Below are 17,366 nucleotides of genomic sequence, written 5' to 3' on the forward strand. Positions count from 1 at the left end.
GAATGCATCTTACGCGCGTGAAGGACTTTAAACGCCAAATCGGATAAAACATATATATGGGAGCTATAGCTATCTCTGCACCGATTTACATAAAATTTCAAGTATTAGTTTCTAGGGTGAATTCAGTCGCAATTGCCATAATCCAGTACATTTGGGCTGATATTTGGTGCACTATAAACCTGATTATAGATAAAATTTGATTGATCGATAAAATTTGACGGAGGTATTTTCGAGCAGTATCTGAGATCCGGTACCAAATATCATTCTTGTGGAGTGCATATTACGTATGTGAGAGACTTAATCCCCCAAATCGGATGAAACATATATATGGGAGGTATAGCTATATCTGAACCGATTTTGATGTACTTGCTTCTAGAATGAATTCGGTGGGATGTACCAAAATTCAGGTCATTAGGACTTATATTGGCCATTTGGAGCTGTATCTAAATCTGATCCGACTATCACCAATTACAATAGGGTTCGTCCTTGGGCTAAACAAATATTGTTTGCAAAATTTCATCTCAATCGGATAATAAATGAGACCTGCATTTTGTTCACAAGAATACATGGACTGACATGCATAAATCGACCCAAAAAGTGAATCTATGAAGATCCTTAAAAGTATTATCTATCTCGCTTCCTTCTCCCTGTTAAAACAAATGCATTAAGGCATAATACCCTTACCACTATGTGGTGTTGGGTATAAAAATCGACGCAGAGTGAGATTCTATGCAGATCACCTAAACGAACTACGGGTCTATCTCGTTATCTGTTACAAAAAATGCCCAAGGACATAGTGCACTGACCACAGTATGGTGCAGGGTTTAAACCCTGTCATTATTAATTAGTCATAAAAAGATTTGGTTCTTTAATACAATTTCGAAGAAATTCCATCAAAACAAGAGAGAGTACATAATTTACCTCCTATGGTATCACTAAATATACCTTGAAATATATGAGTTCAAATTGATATTTCCCAAAAATAAAACTAGAATTATCAAATTACAGCCACACCAAACAAATTGCTGATACAAATCGAAAATATTTACGTTTTTTTCTTATTTCTTTCAAGAACGTAGCAACATTTGTTTATCGACCAACCACTTGACAGCGAATTTCAGTGTCGCAACGAAGCGACCGACAAGTTGTTACGATGTGCCCGCTGTTGTCATTCACTCTCAGATGGGTCATTGAAATACGTTTCGTTGATAAGAAATTAACAATTAACTTTGTTCTTATTGTTTCCCAATATGTCTAGCGTTTTATTGTCGCTGCTGCTGCCGCCGCCGCCACTTCTTTGGCTAACCATGTGATAAACAATTTTAAAATCATTTTCCAATTGTTTTTGCGCTATTGATATGGGCAATTTTTTCAGTAAATTGTTGTTATTTTTCGTAGTATGCGTTTTGTTTTTTTTATTCTTGCTTTTTTGAGATTATCACAAGTACTAATTATCAGAATTATTGGTATTAAAGAAAATTTTTATTTCTAACAATTTCAAATCGTAAATATCGCTCAGATGTAAACGCGACCAGCTACGCGACAGGTCGGTTCGTTTGGCAAATATTTTAAACGGGATTGTACAAAAACTGGCGACGTGAAGGCGGATAAGCATCGGGAATTGCGCTATTGAAAATTAATACTCCTTGAGAAAGTGGTAATTGTCAATATTGTTTTATTTATAATAGATTTTAAAATTTGATTAAAAATGGAATGTTAACAGTGAATATGAAAAATATTGAAAACAATAGAGAGATTTATATTAAAAATTCGGCAATGGATCCAATTCGTTGGAAGACTTTTTCAAAGTAATTTACAGATTGAAATTCCAGAAAAAAATTTAATCAATTTCTCTTATTAAATTTAGAAACAAAAATATTTTGCTTGCACTTGCTGGTATAGGTTCCGTTTGGATTTTATGACATAATGACATACTAAATGTAGAAACAATTAGGACAATTGACTAAGATAAAACTACGTTTACACACAAGTTTTTTCCGGGTTAACCGCAAAATGTAAGAGCTTGAATTTTGCAATTTTACCTGAGGATTACTCTCGGTGGAACATTTGTAAAATAGTAACAAGTGACATAATATTGTAATTGAGCAATCAATAGCAACTACAATCTTAAAATTTTAAATATGGATCATTACACCGTGCAACACAAAAACTATTAAAAGAAAAAAACCCAGCAGATTATAAAATTAGAGCAAAAAAAGAAGACAAGTGTATCGGTGTATCATCTTCACAATAGATCTTACGTTAGCAGAAATATTTGGATGTGTGAAGTGTAAAGAGAGTTGGATGCTCATTTCTCTTTCTATAGGTGTTTTTTTTTTTCGAAATTTTGAGCCCTATGTGGGGGAGGTACCAGATCTCTACCATCTTTATAACAGATCTTGTATTTATGAAAATATTGAGATATTTTCGCGTTTTATAAGCTTCATGGATGGATATACACAATTTTGACCTTTTGTGGTAGAGGTACCAGTAGGAATGGACCGATACATATATATTCACACTAGACCTTGGGATATTAAAAATATTGTGATGTGTGGGAATTGAAGAGAACCGGATGTTTATTTCGGATTTCGGGTATTTCGGATGAAAATGTATATCGAAGCTATGTAAAAATCTGAACTGATCTCGATAACTTTTGGCAGCGGTATTTTCGAGCAGTACTTGTTGTACATATTACGCATGTGAGGGCTTTAAACACCAAATCGGATTGAACATATATATGGGAGCTATAGATATATCTGAACCGATTTTCACTACATTTGAAGTACTTCTTTCTAGAATGAATACAGTCGGAATTTTCAAAATTCAGTCCATTTGGGCTGATATTAGCCGTTTGGTGCACAGTACACTTGATGTCGGATAAAGAAATATATATGCGAGCTATATCCTAAACTGATCTGATCTCGAAAAAATGTGAGATGGGTATTTATACCCTACAACACTATGGGTTGGGGGTATTATAAATTTGATTGGGTCAAAAATTATGTAACACCTCGAAATACTGGTTTCCCACATAGGAAAGTATATATGGACCTTCCTATCTCGCCAAGCTGAGTCGTAATTATGGCCCGATCTTCTCGAAATTTAGAATGGAGGTGGGACTAAGTCGAGAATAGAAGCATATTGCTATTGAAGATAATCGCATAATATTTAGGGGTTGACATGGACCAAAAACTGAAAAATTTCCTGATTTTTAAGTTGCTCTACAGGTCGCAATTATAGACCAATCGACGCGGAACTTAGCATTGGGCTAGAGCTTAGAGCTGTGCAATAGTCTTCCATTTTTCGCGAATATTTTTAATTCCGACGAAATCACAAATAGACGAACAGGTCAATTCTGACCGTTAGGTAGATACCAATAGTAAATATTATCGGATATATATATAGTGAAATATATACAATGTGTATATACAAAGGAAGGGGATGTTAGCAAGAATGCTTAGATCTCAAGAATGGCTGGACCGATTTTGACAAATTTTGTCAATTCAGAATGTCCTCTTGATATGAAAGAATAACATGATTTGCAGCCCTACAAAGGTCATAAATAGCAACCAAAGGACACGAAATCTCGCATGAAGTTAGAGTTTAGGACAGAGGGTTGAATGGACCAATACTTTAGTATGAAAAAGTACCAACATTTCCATTTTACCGAAACGCCGAAAATAACTTACACGCGATATCCAAAAGGCGAACTTCTGGCTTTTTATGTTCATTTCGTTAAAGAATATAGCCAAATATCGTATCGTATCATATAGATGAGTCTAAATTTGGGGATACAAAGAGGCCACTTGCTTTGGAGATGATCGCAAAATATTGAGGGGTTCAAATGAACCAAAAACCGTAAATTGTTCCTGATCACACAATTGAAACCAATCGACACGAAATTTTGCATGAGAAGAGAGTTAAGGACAGGGAAGAAGTCTAGCATTTTGGATTACGATTGGATTATACTTAATGAACCACAAAAACTAACAACACGACGGAGTGCGTAAATGTTGGGCTATACCCTGGTCAAAATGCCAATGGTAATATCTGGGAAGTGCTCCTTAATATAATTTCAAAATTTAAATCTTCCAAAATGGATTTTGCTTACTTGTTTTAACCTAAATAAGCTATCTTTTGGAATGCATATTACCCAAATCAGATAAATCATATATCTAGGAGCCATAGCTATATCTGAACTGAATTGTATGTATTTGTTTCTAGACCGAATTCGGTCGAAGTCATTTGGACTGTTATAGGCCATATGTTGCACAAATAACCCGAAATCGGAAATTTAGACCGATTCTCACCAATTTCACGAGGATTCGTCCTTGAGCGAAACAAATATTGTTTGGAAAATTTTATCTCAATCGGATAATAAATGCGACCTGCATTTTGTTCACAAGAATACATGGACAAATGAATTAATATACATAAATCGACTCAGAAAGTGATTCTATGAAGATCCTCAAAATTGACTATGGGTCTATTTTGCTTCCTTCTCCCTGTTACAAACAAATGCACAAAGACATCATACCCTTACAACTATGTGGAGTAGGAATTAAATATATTTGCATCAATATTACTAAAAAACCAAAAATATTTCCCTATTATATATTACACCACATAGTGGTGAAACTAAATTATAGCTGCTCAAAAGTCAATTTTTTATAGGTGGTATGATCTTCTTCAAATAAATTCTATTGTTACGGAAGCTCTACTAAATATGCATAGTGTTCCGACTCTTGACTTTTCCTTACTGATTTTATTTATTCCTTGGTATTCTTTAACATTAGAAAACATTATTAAGTCATACTAAGCCAACATGATTATTTTTAAAGCAGTGTTATAATTAAAAATAATTCCATTTTAATCAAGGGCCTCCAAAAATATTTTTATCGCCCAAATAACACAAACCAATAAGTAATCGAATATAAATAATAATACTGATTATTTCATAACGACCATTAATTGCGCGACACAAAACCCCATTCCATTATTAAATGCATTTTTCAATGTGTTTATATGTACCTGCATATGTGCGTGTAAACATTGTTGGTAACCCTCATCATATCTCTCCAGCGATTATAGGTGCATACACCGACACTCTACCCTCATAATGGTGTCGCAACTTTGTAGACATTGTTACAAGCGCCGATTGGATGATAAGATAAAAATGAACAAACCAAACACTTGAAATTGTATTTAGAGTGTCTTAACACCTTAAGTGTTGACGGATCTTGGGTATTGTGGAAAATTAAATAGGTTGATTTTTTTTATTTTTAATGCAAAACACTGTTGGAAATTTAACTAGAGGTCTAGACAAGATATTTATGGGTTATTTGATCCGATCTATGGATGATGGCCAAAATTAGCGATATTTTGCCTTCGTCCGGTATGATGACTTTTCTGATGTTTTTGTACATTTTACACGAAAAAAGTTTATTTTTGGCTGAAATAGTTAAGAGAATTAATTCAGGATTTGCTATAGTCGACATAATATGTTAACTCCAAACAAATATTGGTTTCCCACATAGGAAAGTATATATGGATCTTCCTATTTCGCCGAGCTGAGTCGATCTAGCTATGTATGTCCGTCTGTCCGTCTGTCCGTCTGTCCATGTTAATTTGTAATCACTCTACAGGTCGCAATTATGGTCCGATCTTCACGAAATTTAAAATGTAGATGGGGTTACGGTCAGAATAGAACCCTATTTCTTTTGAAGATGATCGCATAATAATTAGCGGTTGAAATGGACCAAAAACTGAAAAATCCTGATTTTGCATTTGCTCTACAGGTTACAATTATAGACCAATCGACGCGAAAGTTAGCATGGGGCTACAGCTTTGGGCTGGGCAGAAGCCTTAGAATTTTGATGGTCATCGGGTAATATTTAGTGGTTGATAAATAAAAGTCAAATTTTCCATTAAAATGCGAATATTTTTAATGCCGACGAAATCATAAATAGACGAACAGGTCAATTCTGACCGTTATGTAGATGCCAATAGTAAAAATATCGGATATATATAGTGAAATATTTACAATGTATATATACAAAGGAAGGGGATGTTAGCTAGAATACTTATATCTCCAGAATGGCTAGAGCGATTTTGACAAATTTTGTAAATTTAGAATTCCCTTTTGGCATATAAGTATAAAATCTAAAAAAACGCCAATGATGCCAATAACGATGTTAATATAGATTTTGTTGTATTTTGTGATATTTTTTTATTTTTTCATATTTTTTATCGCATGCGACTTTTTCAATTTGACTTATAATTTTGTAATATTTTTGCACTTTACAAAACAGGTTTTGGTTATTATATACAGATTGCAATTATCGTCCGATCGTCACGAAAATTTTCACAAGGGTAGGATTAGGCTCAGGAGGGCTAGGCCTATCGTTTTCAAAGATGTCCGCAATATATTTAGAGGTTGAAATGGACCAACAATTAAAAATATTCTTGATTTTGCAGCCGTTATAAAGGTCACAAATAGAAACCAAAAGACACGAAATCTCGCATGAAGTTATAGTTAGGACAGAGGATAGAATGGAACACTACTTTTTTTAGTCTAGATTTGGAAATACAGAGGGGCCTCTTGCACTTGGAGATGATTGCAAAATATTTAGGGGTTCAAATGAACCAGAAGCAGAAAGAATTTCCTCATCACAAAATTGAAGCCATTCGACACGGCTGAGAACAGACTTAAGGATAAGGAATAATTCTAGCAGTTTGAATGACCATAGGATTATATTCAGCAGTAAAATGGATCACAACAACTTACAGGGTAATATCTGGGCAGTGCTCCATGATATAATTTCAACAGTGAAATCTTTCAAAATGGATTTGGACATAAAGGGGCTTAGATTCTCCTGCCGTAGAGAACTTTTTGGCAATTGAGTTTAATGTAGAAGAGTCTGTGTATAGGATGCTCCTGATTTCATAAATTTCGAGGGTCTTAACCATACATCCCAAAATTTTCATAGAATAAAGTTTTCTATGAGTTTAGAAAACCTACCGAGAGATGGTATTTAATATTAGTTCCAACGATTTGGTTAAAAAAAAAAATAGTGGAGTTGTTGGTATTGATTGTAAAAACAAAACTTAAAACTTTTCAGTCAAATCTGACCGATAATGTCAGTCATGCATTGGAGATTTGTTGAGCTACTTTCAGATGAAAAATATTTCTATTTTCCCAAACAAAAGATTATAGACGATTTGGACCCATAAACATAATACAATCATTGCAATTCTACTCATTGGTTCCGATATTTTATTAAAAATATCAAATTCATTCCTCATGAAATTTACAACAAACACAAAATTATTTTTTCCGAACGATAATCAGCTTTTAACCAGAAATGTCCAAATGTCATTGCAGATGATGAATTTATGATTTTAATATAAATCACAGTTCTAATTTAAAATTTATTAATATGTTTTCTTAAAGCCACTAATCATCGTTTTCCGCTGGTATTAATTTTTTGAAGATTATCGCTAATCCTTATCGCTTTGTGATAAGGGCTAAAAACAGGCAAACAATGTAAGATAGAGAGCGGCGGGGACCAATAGCTACATACTCGTACATGTGCATAATGCCTAGTGCCAATCGTACCATTTGGTTTGATTAATTGTAGAATTGTATATCAATTGAGTGGCCTTCTTGACATTTATGACGTAAAGCACGTGATTCTGATCATATGAGCAAAATTTTTATCTAAACACTATCATTTGACATCATAAAATAATTCGATTATGGTGACGTCTTGACATTTTCGAACTGAAAAAAAACTTATCTTTGACAATACAGACAAATACTTGTTGTGACATATGATTTGGGAAAATAATTTCCTAGAAAATAAAGTACGTTCAAAGTACCGTAAGCGGCACGTTGTCCAAACAAACCTCGTGACTAAATTGTACCATTTTATGGGGGGCGAGTTTTTTTTTCAGATTGTTATCGAAGAATATTACCCCAACTTTTTATTTGGAAATATCTTTGATGATATCAATAAATGGGTGTGGTAATATAATTTTATAATATTCTAATTGCCCTGTGACGTAGCATTATTATAGATATGGTTTTGTTAATGATTTTGAAGAAATATTTTGCTACGATACTCATAATTTTTAAAAATTAATTATTCATTTATTTATATGTTTTTTTTTATACCCTACACCACAAGTTGGTCAGGGTATTATGTCCTTGTGCATTTGTTTGTAACATGGAGAAGGAAGCGAGACCCATAGTTACATTTGAGGATCTCCATAGAATCACTTTCTGAGTTGATTTATGCATGTCAGTCCGTCTGTCCGTCCGCCTGTCCATGTATTCTTGTGAACAAAATGCAGGTCGCATTTATTATCCGATTGAGATGAAATTTTCCAAACAACATTTGTTTGGCCCAAAGACGAACCCTATTGAAATTGGAGATAATCGGTAAAAATTAATTTTGCACCAAATGGGCAATACAAGTCCGAATTTAACAGATATAAATGCTTCGGCATATTTAGTCCTTGAATTTTAAATTATAATTATAATCATAGCGTGTATGATTGAATTCTCCCATAAAACTTTTAATTGTTATGTGGAGTTCTACTAAATTAGCAAAGTGGTGTAGGTTATCATAAAATCGGCCCCGCCCGACTTTAGGACTTTCTTTACTGGTTTTTATTAATTTTGAAGAAATATTCAGCTAAGACGCTCATAATTTAAAAAAAAATATTTATTTATTTTGTCTTTCTTCTTTTTTTTTTGATATAAAATACATTGATAAAATTCGAAGAGATAAATACATCCCCAAATAAATATAAATACATCTTCACTGGCTACAACATTCATCAAATAATAATATTAACTTTTCAAATTATCAATCAATCATTTGAATATGTGAAAAATTGTGAATATTATCTACTTGTAATTTATTAATAATCACAAGAAAAAAACTTGTTAATCTTTTCCATACAACCAAAAAATATATAATACAATTTAATTTAATTTTTTATTCAAAAACCAATTATTTATCAGTTGAATAACAACTATTTTAATACTCCAAGTAACACTAATATCCCATCGACTTAACTTGTCAAATTAAAAACAAAAAATGTCATTATATTAACAAACAAAAAACGAAAAAAAAACACTTATAAATAATATTTAATCATAAATAATATTTAAATCCCCACAAGTGTGTATGTATGGATGTTCCGACTTTTTTAATGACAACAAACTCCATTCATATTTTGTTTCTGTGCATTGATGCGTCAATGCGTAAAGTAAATACTTTGTAAATATATATGTGTATGTATTTATATGTATGTATCTCATTAAGAATATTTGGTTTTAATATTTGAATGTGTATCGATGGGTGACAAATGTGTAATTTGGGTCCATTGGAAGGGGGTTAACTTAAAAACTGCAGGAGCATACATTTACATATATCAATATCCCGGAAATTATTGGTTGTAATAAAAACGTTGAAAATGCGAATATGATCTTCACAATTTTTTCGTGATATACTTAACTCCTTAACTTACAAATTTAAACAAAAAAGTCAAGCTTATTCTTTTAGATGTAACAAGTAAGCAAAGGCTATAGTCTTGCGGGGCCGACCATGTGATACCCTACAACACTACAATATGTTAGAAGCCCGCTTATGTCCAAATCCATTTTGCAATATTCCATTTTTAAAATTATGATATTGAGTACTGCCCAGATATTACCCTTAGTATTTTGACCATGGACATTTGCCCAATATTTACGCATTCCGTCGTGCTGTTAGTTGTAGTGGTCCATTTTACAGCTAAATATAATCCAATGGTCATCCAAAATCTTAAAATTCCTCCGTGTCCTTTACTCTCTTCTCAGGCGTGTCGATTAGCTTCAATTGTGTGATCAGGAATTGTTTTCGGTTTTTGGTTCATTTTAACCCCTAAATATTTTGCGATCATCTCCAAAAGTAAGATGCCCCTCTTTACCTTCAAATTTAGACTCATCCATATGATTTGCTTGTCTACGATATTTGGCTATATTCGTCAAAGAAATCAGTATAAGAAAGCCTGAAGTTCGCCTTTTGTTTATTTCGGATATCGCCTGTAAGTAATGCTGATATTTTTTAAAAGTAGTGGTCCATTCAATCCACTGTCCTAAATTCTAACTTCATGCGAGATTCCGTGTCCTTTGGTTTCTATTTGTGACCTTTACAACGGCTGCAAAATCAGGAACTTTTTTAGTTGTTGGTCGATTTCAGCCCCTAAATATATTGCGGACATCTATGAAAACAATAGGCCTAACCCTTTTGAGCCCAACCCTACCCTTGTGAATATATCGCTATATACAACCGATATATTTACTATCGGCATCTACGTAACGATCAGAATTGACGTGTTCGTCTATTTGTGATTTCTCATGGATTAATGGAAAATTTGACTTTTGTTTAACAGAAATGTTATGGTTTATTTCACTCACTAAATATTACCCGATGACCATCAAAATTGGAAGGCTTCTGCCCATCCCTAAGCTCTAGCCCCATGCTAATTTTCACGTCGATTGGTCTATAACTGGGACCTGTAGAGCAACTCCATAATCATGTTTTTTTCAGTTATTGGTCCATTTCAACCTAAATATTATGCGATCATCTCCTATTCTGACCCTATCATTCATTTAAAATTTCGTGAAGATCGGGCCATAATTGCGACCTGTAGAGTGATTACAAATTAACATGGACAGACGGACAGACGGACGGACATAGCTAGATCGACTCAGCTCGGCGAGATAGGAAGATCCATATATACTTTCCTATGTGGGAAACCAATATTTCGAGGTGTTATATAATTTTTCAATCAAACTTATAATACTCCCAACACATAGTGTTGTAGGGTATAAAAATGTACCCTTACATGCTGACCATAATATAGACCGATATGGAGGGCATATTAAGTTTGTTATTTCGTTGGTAGCTCCACGATATATACATTTTAGACCCCACAAAGCACATGTGTTCTAGACCAACATAAAATTTTATCTCGATTTATCCATGTCCGTTCTTCTGTAAAAATCACTCTAGCTTCCCAAAGAAATGAAGTAGGTCGATTATATTTTGCTCAGATGTATTTTATGTCTGCAGGACATTTGGTGTTGAAAATTAATGCCAAGTAAGTTTACGTTTTGTTATAGGCCCCACATAACAACACCGTCACACTTAAAAGGTTATTCTTATTTTAGTCTTCATTTTAAATCGAATTTGCAATGAAATGGCATTTTGTGTTTCCAGCTTGTAAGCAACATCCTTACATAGAACATTTTATACAGGGTGCGATAAAAAAACTGCAACAAAGTCAAACGCCATAATTTTTACTTTTTTTTAAATTTTATTGATTGAAAGCAAAAAATGTCAGAAATCCCATCAAATTCAAGAGCAAGTTTAGATTTGTTCGAAATGGTCACCTTTGATACGAATACAAACGACCAATGAAACCGTCACACGCTTCCCAAATGTTGCTCTGCGGTATTTTGGACCATTCCCGGCGAAGCGCTTGCTTGAGGTAATCGACACTTTGGTATTTTTTAGTACCAAACTTGATTTCCAAAATACTCCAGTCAAAATAGTCCAACGGATAGATATCCGGAGATTTTGGCGGCCATTGCGCGCTGGAAATGATGTGTGCGATGGTGGCTGAGTCCTGTTAGAATGTCCAAGGTCTGAGGCCAAAATGTTTGCGTGCCCAAGGCTTTAATACACCCTCCAAAATATTTTCGCGATAATATTCGGCATTTATTCTGATGCCACGGTCGATTAATACGAGCGGACAGCAACCATCGCCATGGCCGGCGTGGGAGTTCTGGTGGCCAGCTAAAGGTGCACATTTACAGCTGACCTCTTTGGCAAGTCGATCACAACGAGCGGAGAGTGACCATCGGCTGTTATGGCGGCCCACACCATCACCATGGCCGGCGCTTGAGTTCTGGTGGCCAACCGAAGGTGCACATTTTCAGCTGACCTCTTTGGCAAGTAACGACGATTATTTTGTTTGTTTACAAACTGCTGGACAACGAATGTTTCCTCATCGGAGAATACCAAATTCGGTAGTTCACTACTTTCGGCCAAGCGAAGCAACTGTTTGTCTCTTTTGAGTCTATTTTCTTTCTGTTGCGGTGGAAGTTCTTGCACTTTTTAGAATTTCAATGGCTTTACCCCGAGCTCATTTTTAAATATTTACCAAATGGAATATTGCGATATGCTCGGCTCACGATCAAGTCCCTTCTTTACTTCTAGAACCATTTCTGCTGATGTTGTTGTTTTCTTCCGTCCACTTCCTTGACGTCGGGCTATGCTACAAGTATCACGGTAACGAGCGATGATACGAGACACAAAAGATTTATTCACATTTAAATGCTGGAGAGCTCGTACGATAGCCACTTGTGGTTTTCCAGTCAAATAAAAAGAAATCACACTATCACGCTTGAATGCCATCACGAATAAATTTTTTTTTGGAAAATTCCTACCAAAATGTCTTTGAACGCTTATAAACAATATAATGAGCTGTCACTGGAATAATTTTAATAGCTGTCGGACGAGTGGCTTAGAAATGACAGCAGTCTGAAGGTGGTTGCAGTTTTTTCATCTTATTTGATCAAAAAAAATCCTCTTGTTGTTATCAATAATATTTGCGAAGACACTTTATACCTAAAATGAACAGATTCCAAGGACTCTTTTTTCGGTTACTTTGCGATGTTAACTTTTAAAAGGACGATAAATGTGTCTTCTATTATAAGCTCTAGTTTCATAATCTGCTGGATTTTTAATCATTTATACACAGTGTTATCCTTACCTTTGCCATGGGGTTATTGCTGTAGATATCCCTCCTCAAAGGCGACAAACTTCTTACAAAGTCCTTTCTTATAAGTCTGCAAACATTACCACAAAATTTTGGCATTACTTCGCGGGATTTATTCAATTTTTGCATTTTGAGTTGAGTTGTCTTGCAATACTTTTCCATATTCCATTCAATACTTTCAACTTATTAGTGGCTAGGGTTTTTTGGTTTAAACCTGTTACGCCGCTCACATGTTTTCATTTCACATTAATGACTAGCTATTGTCCTAATTGTTTAACAATATTACATCAATTCCGTCGAATCAATTAACTAAATTGTGTTATTATTTTTGTTTTAATTTCCAGTTAGACGTTCCATAAATCGCCGCCATGGGTGATATGTTTCGCAGCGAAGATATGGCTTTGTGCCAGCTCTTCATACAGCCTGAAGCAGCCTATGCCTCAGTGGCTGAGTTGGGTGAATTGGGTTGTGTACAATTCCGTGATGTGAGTACAGTTGCCTTCCCCCACCCCTCCCTTTAGTTTCCCCATCAAATCTTCTTGGAAATGTTAAGATAATTAATTAAATGATATCATTATCTTCGATTTCAGCTTAACGGAGAGGTAAGCGCCTTTCAGCGTAAATTTGTCACCGAAGTGAGACGCTGTGATGAGCTTGAACGTCGTATTCGTTATGTCGAAAACGAGATGCGCAAGGATGGCATCGAGATGCCCAAACTCGATGAAGACAACGAACCGGCTGCACCAAATCCAAGGGAAATCATAGATTTGGAGGCCCACTTGGAATCGATTGAGACGGAGTTGAAGGAGTTGAGTCAGAACGGTGTCAATTTGAATATGAATTACAATGACATGAGCGAATTGAAGGCGGTATTGGAAAATACCGAATGTTTCTTTGACGATAAGGAAATTATGAATTTGGATACGAATCGTTATATCGATCCAAATGATATGGCCGCCCAACAGCAGAGGGGCCAGCTGGGCTTTATTGCCGGTGTTATAAAGTTGGAGAAATTCTTTGCTTTCGAACGTATGTTATGGCGTATTTCACGCGGTAATATCTTTTTGAAACGCAGCGATTTGAGCGGCATGCTTACGGATCCCGAAACGGGACATCCAGTTTTGAAGACAGTGTTCGTGGCCTTTTTCCAAGGTGAACAATTGAAGCAGAGAATTCAAAAGATTTGCCAAGCCTTCCATGCTGCCGTCTATCCCTGTCCCAGTGCCCATCAGGAGCGTGTGGATATGTTGAAAGATGTCTCTACGCGATTGGAAGATTTGAAAATGGTATTGAACAGTACTGCCGATCATCGCAATCGTGTCTTGGTTAGTGCCTCTCGCAACATGCCCATTTGGACGATAAGCATTAAGAAAATGAAGGCCATCTATCACACCCTGAACATGTTCAATATGGATGTTTCGAACAAGTGTTTGATTGGTGAAGGTTGGGTTCCCCTCAACGATTTCCAGACGGTGAGCAATGCTTTGGCCCGTGGCTCGAAAATGGTGGAGAGTACAATTCCATCATTTGTAAATGTCATCGAGACGAATGAACAACCGCCGACTTTCACACGCACCAACAAGTTTACCAATGGTTTCCAAAATCTAATCGATTCCTATGGTGTGGCATCGTATCGTGAGGCCAATCCTGCCCTCTACACATGCATCTCCTTCCCTTTCTTGTTCGCTGTGATGTTTGGCGATTTGGGCCATGGCATGATTCTCTTCCTGTTCGCCCTGTACCTGGTGCTCAAGGAGAACACTTTGCGCAAAATCAAAGGTGAAATTTTCCAACTTTTCTTTGGTGGCCGTTACATTATCCTGTTGATGGGTCTGTTTTCCATGTACACCGGCTTCATATACAACGATGTCTTTTCCAAGTCCATGAACATCTTTGGTTCCACTTGGATGGTGCGTTACAATACCACCACCGTGACGGAAAATCCCTACATGCAAATGAATCCCAAGTACCATGTCCAAGGTGTATATCCTATGGGTCTGGATCCCATATGGCAGCTGGCCGATAACAAAATTATTTTCCTTAACACCTATAAAATGAAGTTGTCCATTATCTTTGGTGTCCTGCACATGGTGTTCGGTGTCTGCATGTCGCTGGTCAACTATACCCACTTCAGGAAGCGCATCAACATTATCATGGACTTCATACCTCAGGTCGTGTTTTTGGTCCTACTGTTCGGTTATATGGTTTTCATGATGTTCTTCAAGTTTGTAAAATACAATGGCAAGGCCGATGAGCTAGAATTGACACCCGGCTGTGCTCCATCGATTTTGATTTTGTTCATCAACATGATGTTGTTCAAACACCAAGAGCCCTTGCCAGGCTGCGAGGAATATCTTTTCGAAGGTCAAGATATGTTGCAAACTGTGTTCGTGATCATTGCTGTTATCTGCATTCCATGGATGTTGTTGGGCAAGCCATTCTACATCATGTGTCAACGTAAAAAGCAACCTGTTGCCCATCATGCCAACGGAGACATTGAGAATAATGGACAAGCTGCCGCAAAGCCGGCTGCATCTGCCGGTGGTCACGGTGGCCATGGCCACGATGATGAGCCAATGGGTGAAGTTTTCATTCAACAGGCAATTCACACCATTGAATATGTTTTGAGTACCATTTCCCATACGGCTTCGTATCTGCGTTTGTGGGCTTTGTCATTGGCTCATGCCCGTAAGTTGTTGTGGGCACTTAACTGAACTTAACAGAAGTTAATTAATGCAATTATTTATTACAGAATTATCTGAGGTCTTGTGGAGCATGGTCATGCAAAGGGGTTTAATCATACCCAGCTATGCTGGTTCCGTAATGCTATTTTTCATTTTTGGCGCCTGGGCTGGTTTGACATTTGGTATTTTGGTTTTGATTGAAGGTCTATCGGCTTTCTTGCACACATTGCGTTTGCATTGGTAAGATGGAATCACCTTAATTCTTTATGTCATGGAATAATTTATTTATTTGTTGTTTTTTCCTCATACAGGGTCGAATTCATGAGCAAATTCTACGAAGGTTTGGGCTATGCCTTCCAACCATTCTCATTCAAGACCATTTTGAATGAAAGTGAGGAATAATTTTTAAAAAACAAATATTGAGTGAGATCCAGCAATAATTATGCTTTTATTTTTCAAATGTAAAATTATTCGATAATAAAATACGATCATGCATAATATACTGATGGTTTTACAGTTTACAGATGTAAGGTTTAAGAAGTACGATCACTAGATGGCGCCGTGGTAGTTGATTAAATATGTATGATAGTTGTCATTTAGATGATCGATAGAACGAACGAATCTCCACTCAAATCATTTATGTATATAAACTAGTAAAAACAGGTCAAAAGTCGGGCAAGGCCACCATGCGTATTTAGCAGAGCTCCCCTGACAAAAAAGTTTATATTGTGAATTTATGTGAAGTAGATCATACCAACTATGAACCAAATAACATTCCTGCATGATATGACTTTGATAGGTTTATATTAAAAACAAGTAACCAAAGGCTATGGTCATGCGGGGCCGACCATGTGATATCCTATAACACTACAATATGTTCAAAGACCCCTTATTTCCAAATCCATTTTGGAAGATTTCATTCTTGATATTATGTCATAAAGCCCTGCCCTTAGCTTTTTGACCGGGGGCATTTCCGGAATATTTACGAACTCCGTCGTGTTGTTAGGTGTTCAAAATAATTTTACACGAAATTTTTGGTCCATTTATAACCCAATTGTCATCCAAAATTCTAGATTTCTTCCCTGTTCTTAACTCTCTTCTAATTCAATATTTCGTATCGATTGCTTTTTAATTGTGACCTGTAGAGTGACTAAAAAATCAGGAAAATTTGAATTTTTGGTCCACTTTAAACCCTAAATGTACATCTTCAAACATTATAGGCTTTAATTCTGACCCTATCCCCATTCAAAATATCGTGAGCATCGCACGATAATTGCGACCTGTATATAATACCCTCAACACATAGTGTTGCAGTGTTTAGAAAATATTTAGAAAATGTGCAATTCAAAATTCTACGTCAAATTGAAAAAAAATCGCATGCGATAAAAAATTGAAGAAATTTAACAAAAAATATTCACTTTTTTCTTGTCATATTTTTACACGATTTTCTTAGATATTATTCTTTTCTGGCAATAAATCATTCCGAATTGAAGAGAATTGTGAAGATCTGTGCAAGGTTCTTATAAGGAGAATAAGTAAGATCTATTTCTGTTTCAAATGTATTGTTTTTATACCCTCCACCATACATAGTATGGAGGGTATATTAAGTTCGTCATTCCGTTTGTAACTCATCGAAATAATCATTTTACACCCAACTATATTCTTGATCAGCGTAAAATTCTAAGACGTTTTAGCCCTGTCCGTCCGTCCGTCCGTCTGTTATAATCACGCTACAGTCTAAACGAATTAAGATAGGAAGCTAAAATTTTGCACAGATCTCTCTTTTTTCTGCAGGCAGGTCAAGTTCGAAGATGGGCTATATCGGTCCACGATATCGTA

The 17,366-nt window shown here is 35.7% G+C and overlaps 1 protein-coding gene across 1 annotated transcript; it reads left to right on the forward strand.

The window, feature by feature from the left end:
- The first annotated feature begins 1,500 nt into the window (after positions 1–1,500).
- LOC101899220 (V-type proton ATPase 116 kDa subunit a 1) lies at positions 1,501–16,027 on the forward strand. Its single transcript, XM_005178387.4, has 5 exons — positions 1,501–1,657; positions 13,188–13,328; positions 13,434–15,531; positions 15,596–15,767; positions 15,839–16,027. The coding sequence occupies exons 2-5, from the start codon at positions 13,212–13,214 to the stop codon at positions 15,927–15,929; spliced, it is 2,478 nt and encodes an 825-aa protein (XP_005178444.1). The 5' UTR covers positions 1,501–1,657; positions 13,188–13,211; the 3' UTR covers positions 15,930–16,027.
- The last annotated feature ends 1,339 nt before the right edge of the window (positions 16,028–17,366 follow it).

This window comes from Musca domestica, unplaced genomic scaffold, assembly GCF_030504385.1.
Source record: "Musca domestica strain aabys unplaced genomic scaffold, Musca_domestica.polishedcontigs.V.1.1 3, whole genome shotgun sequence".
Classification (NCBI taxonomy): Eukaryota; Metazoa; Arthropoda; class Insecta; order Diptera; family Muscidae; genus Musca; species Musca domestica.

Bases quoted from the DNA above. Each gene is read 5' to 3' on its own strand.
- LOC101899220 (XM_005178387.4), top strand. From the start codon at position 13,212: ATGGGTGATATGTTTCGCAGCGAAGATATGGCTTTGTGCCAGCTCTTC. The intron at 13,329-13,433 runs GTGAGTACAGTT...CTTCGATTTCAG, and splicing joins GTTGTGTACAATTCCGTGAT to CTTAACGGAGAGGTAAGCGC. The intron at 15,768-15,838 runs GTAAGATGGAAT...TTCCTCATACAG, and splicing joins CACACATTGCGTTTGCATTG to GGTCGAATTCATGAGCAAAT.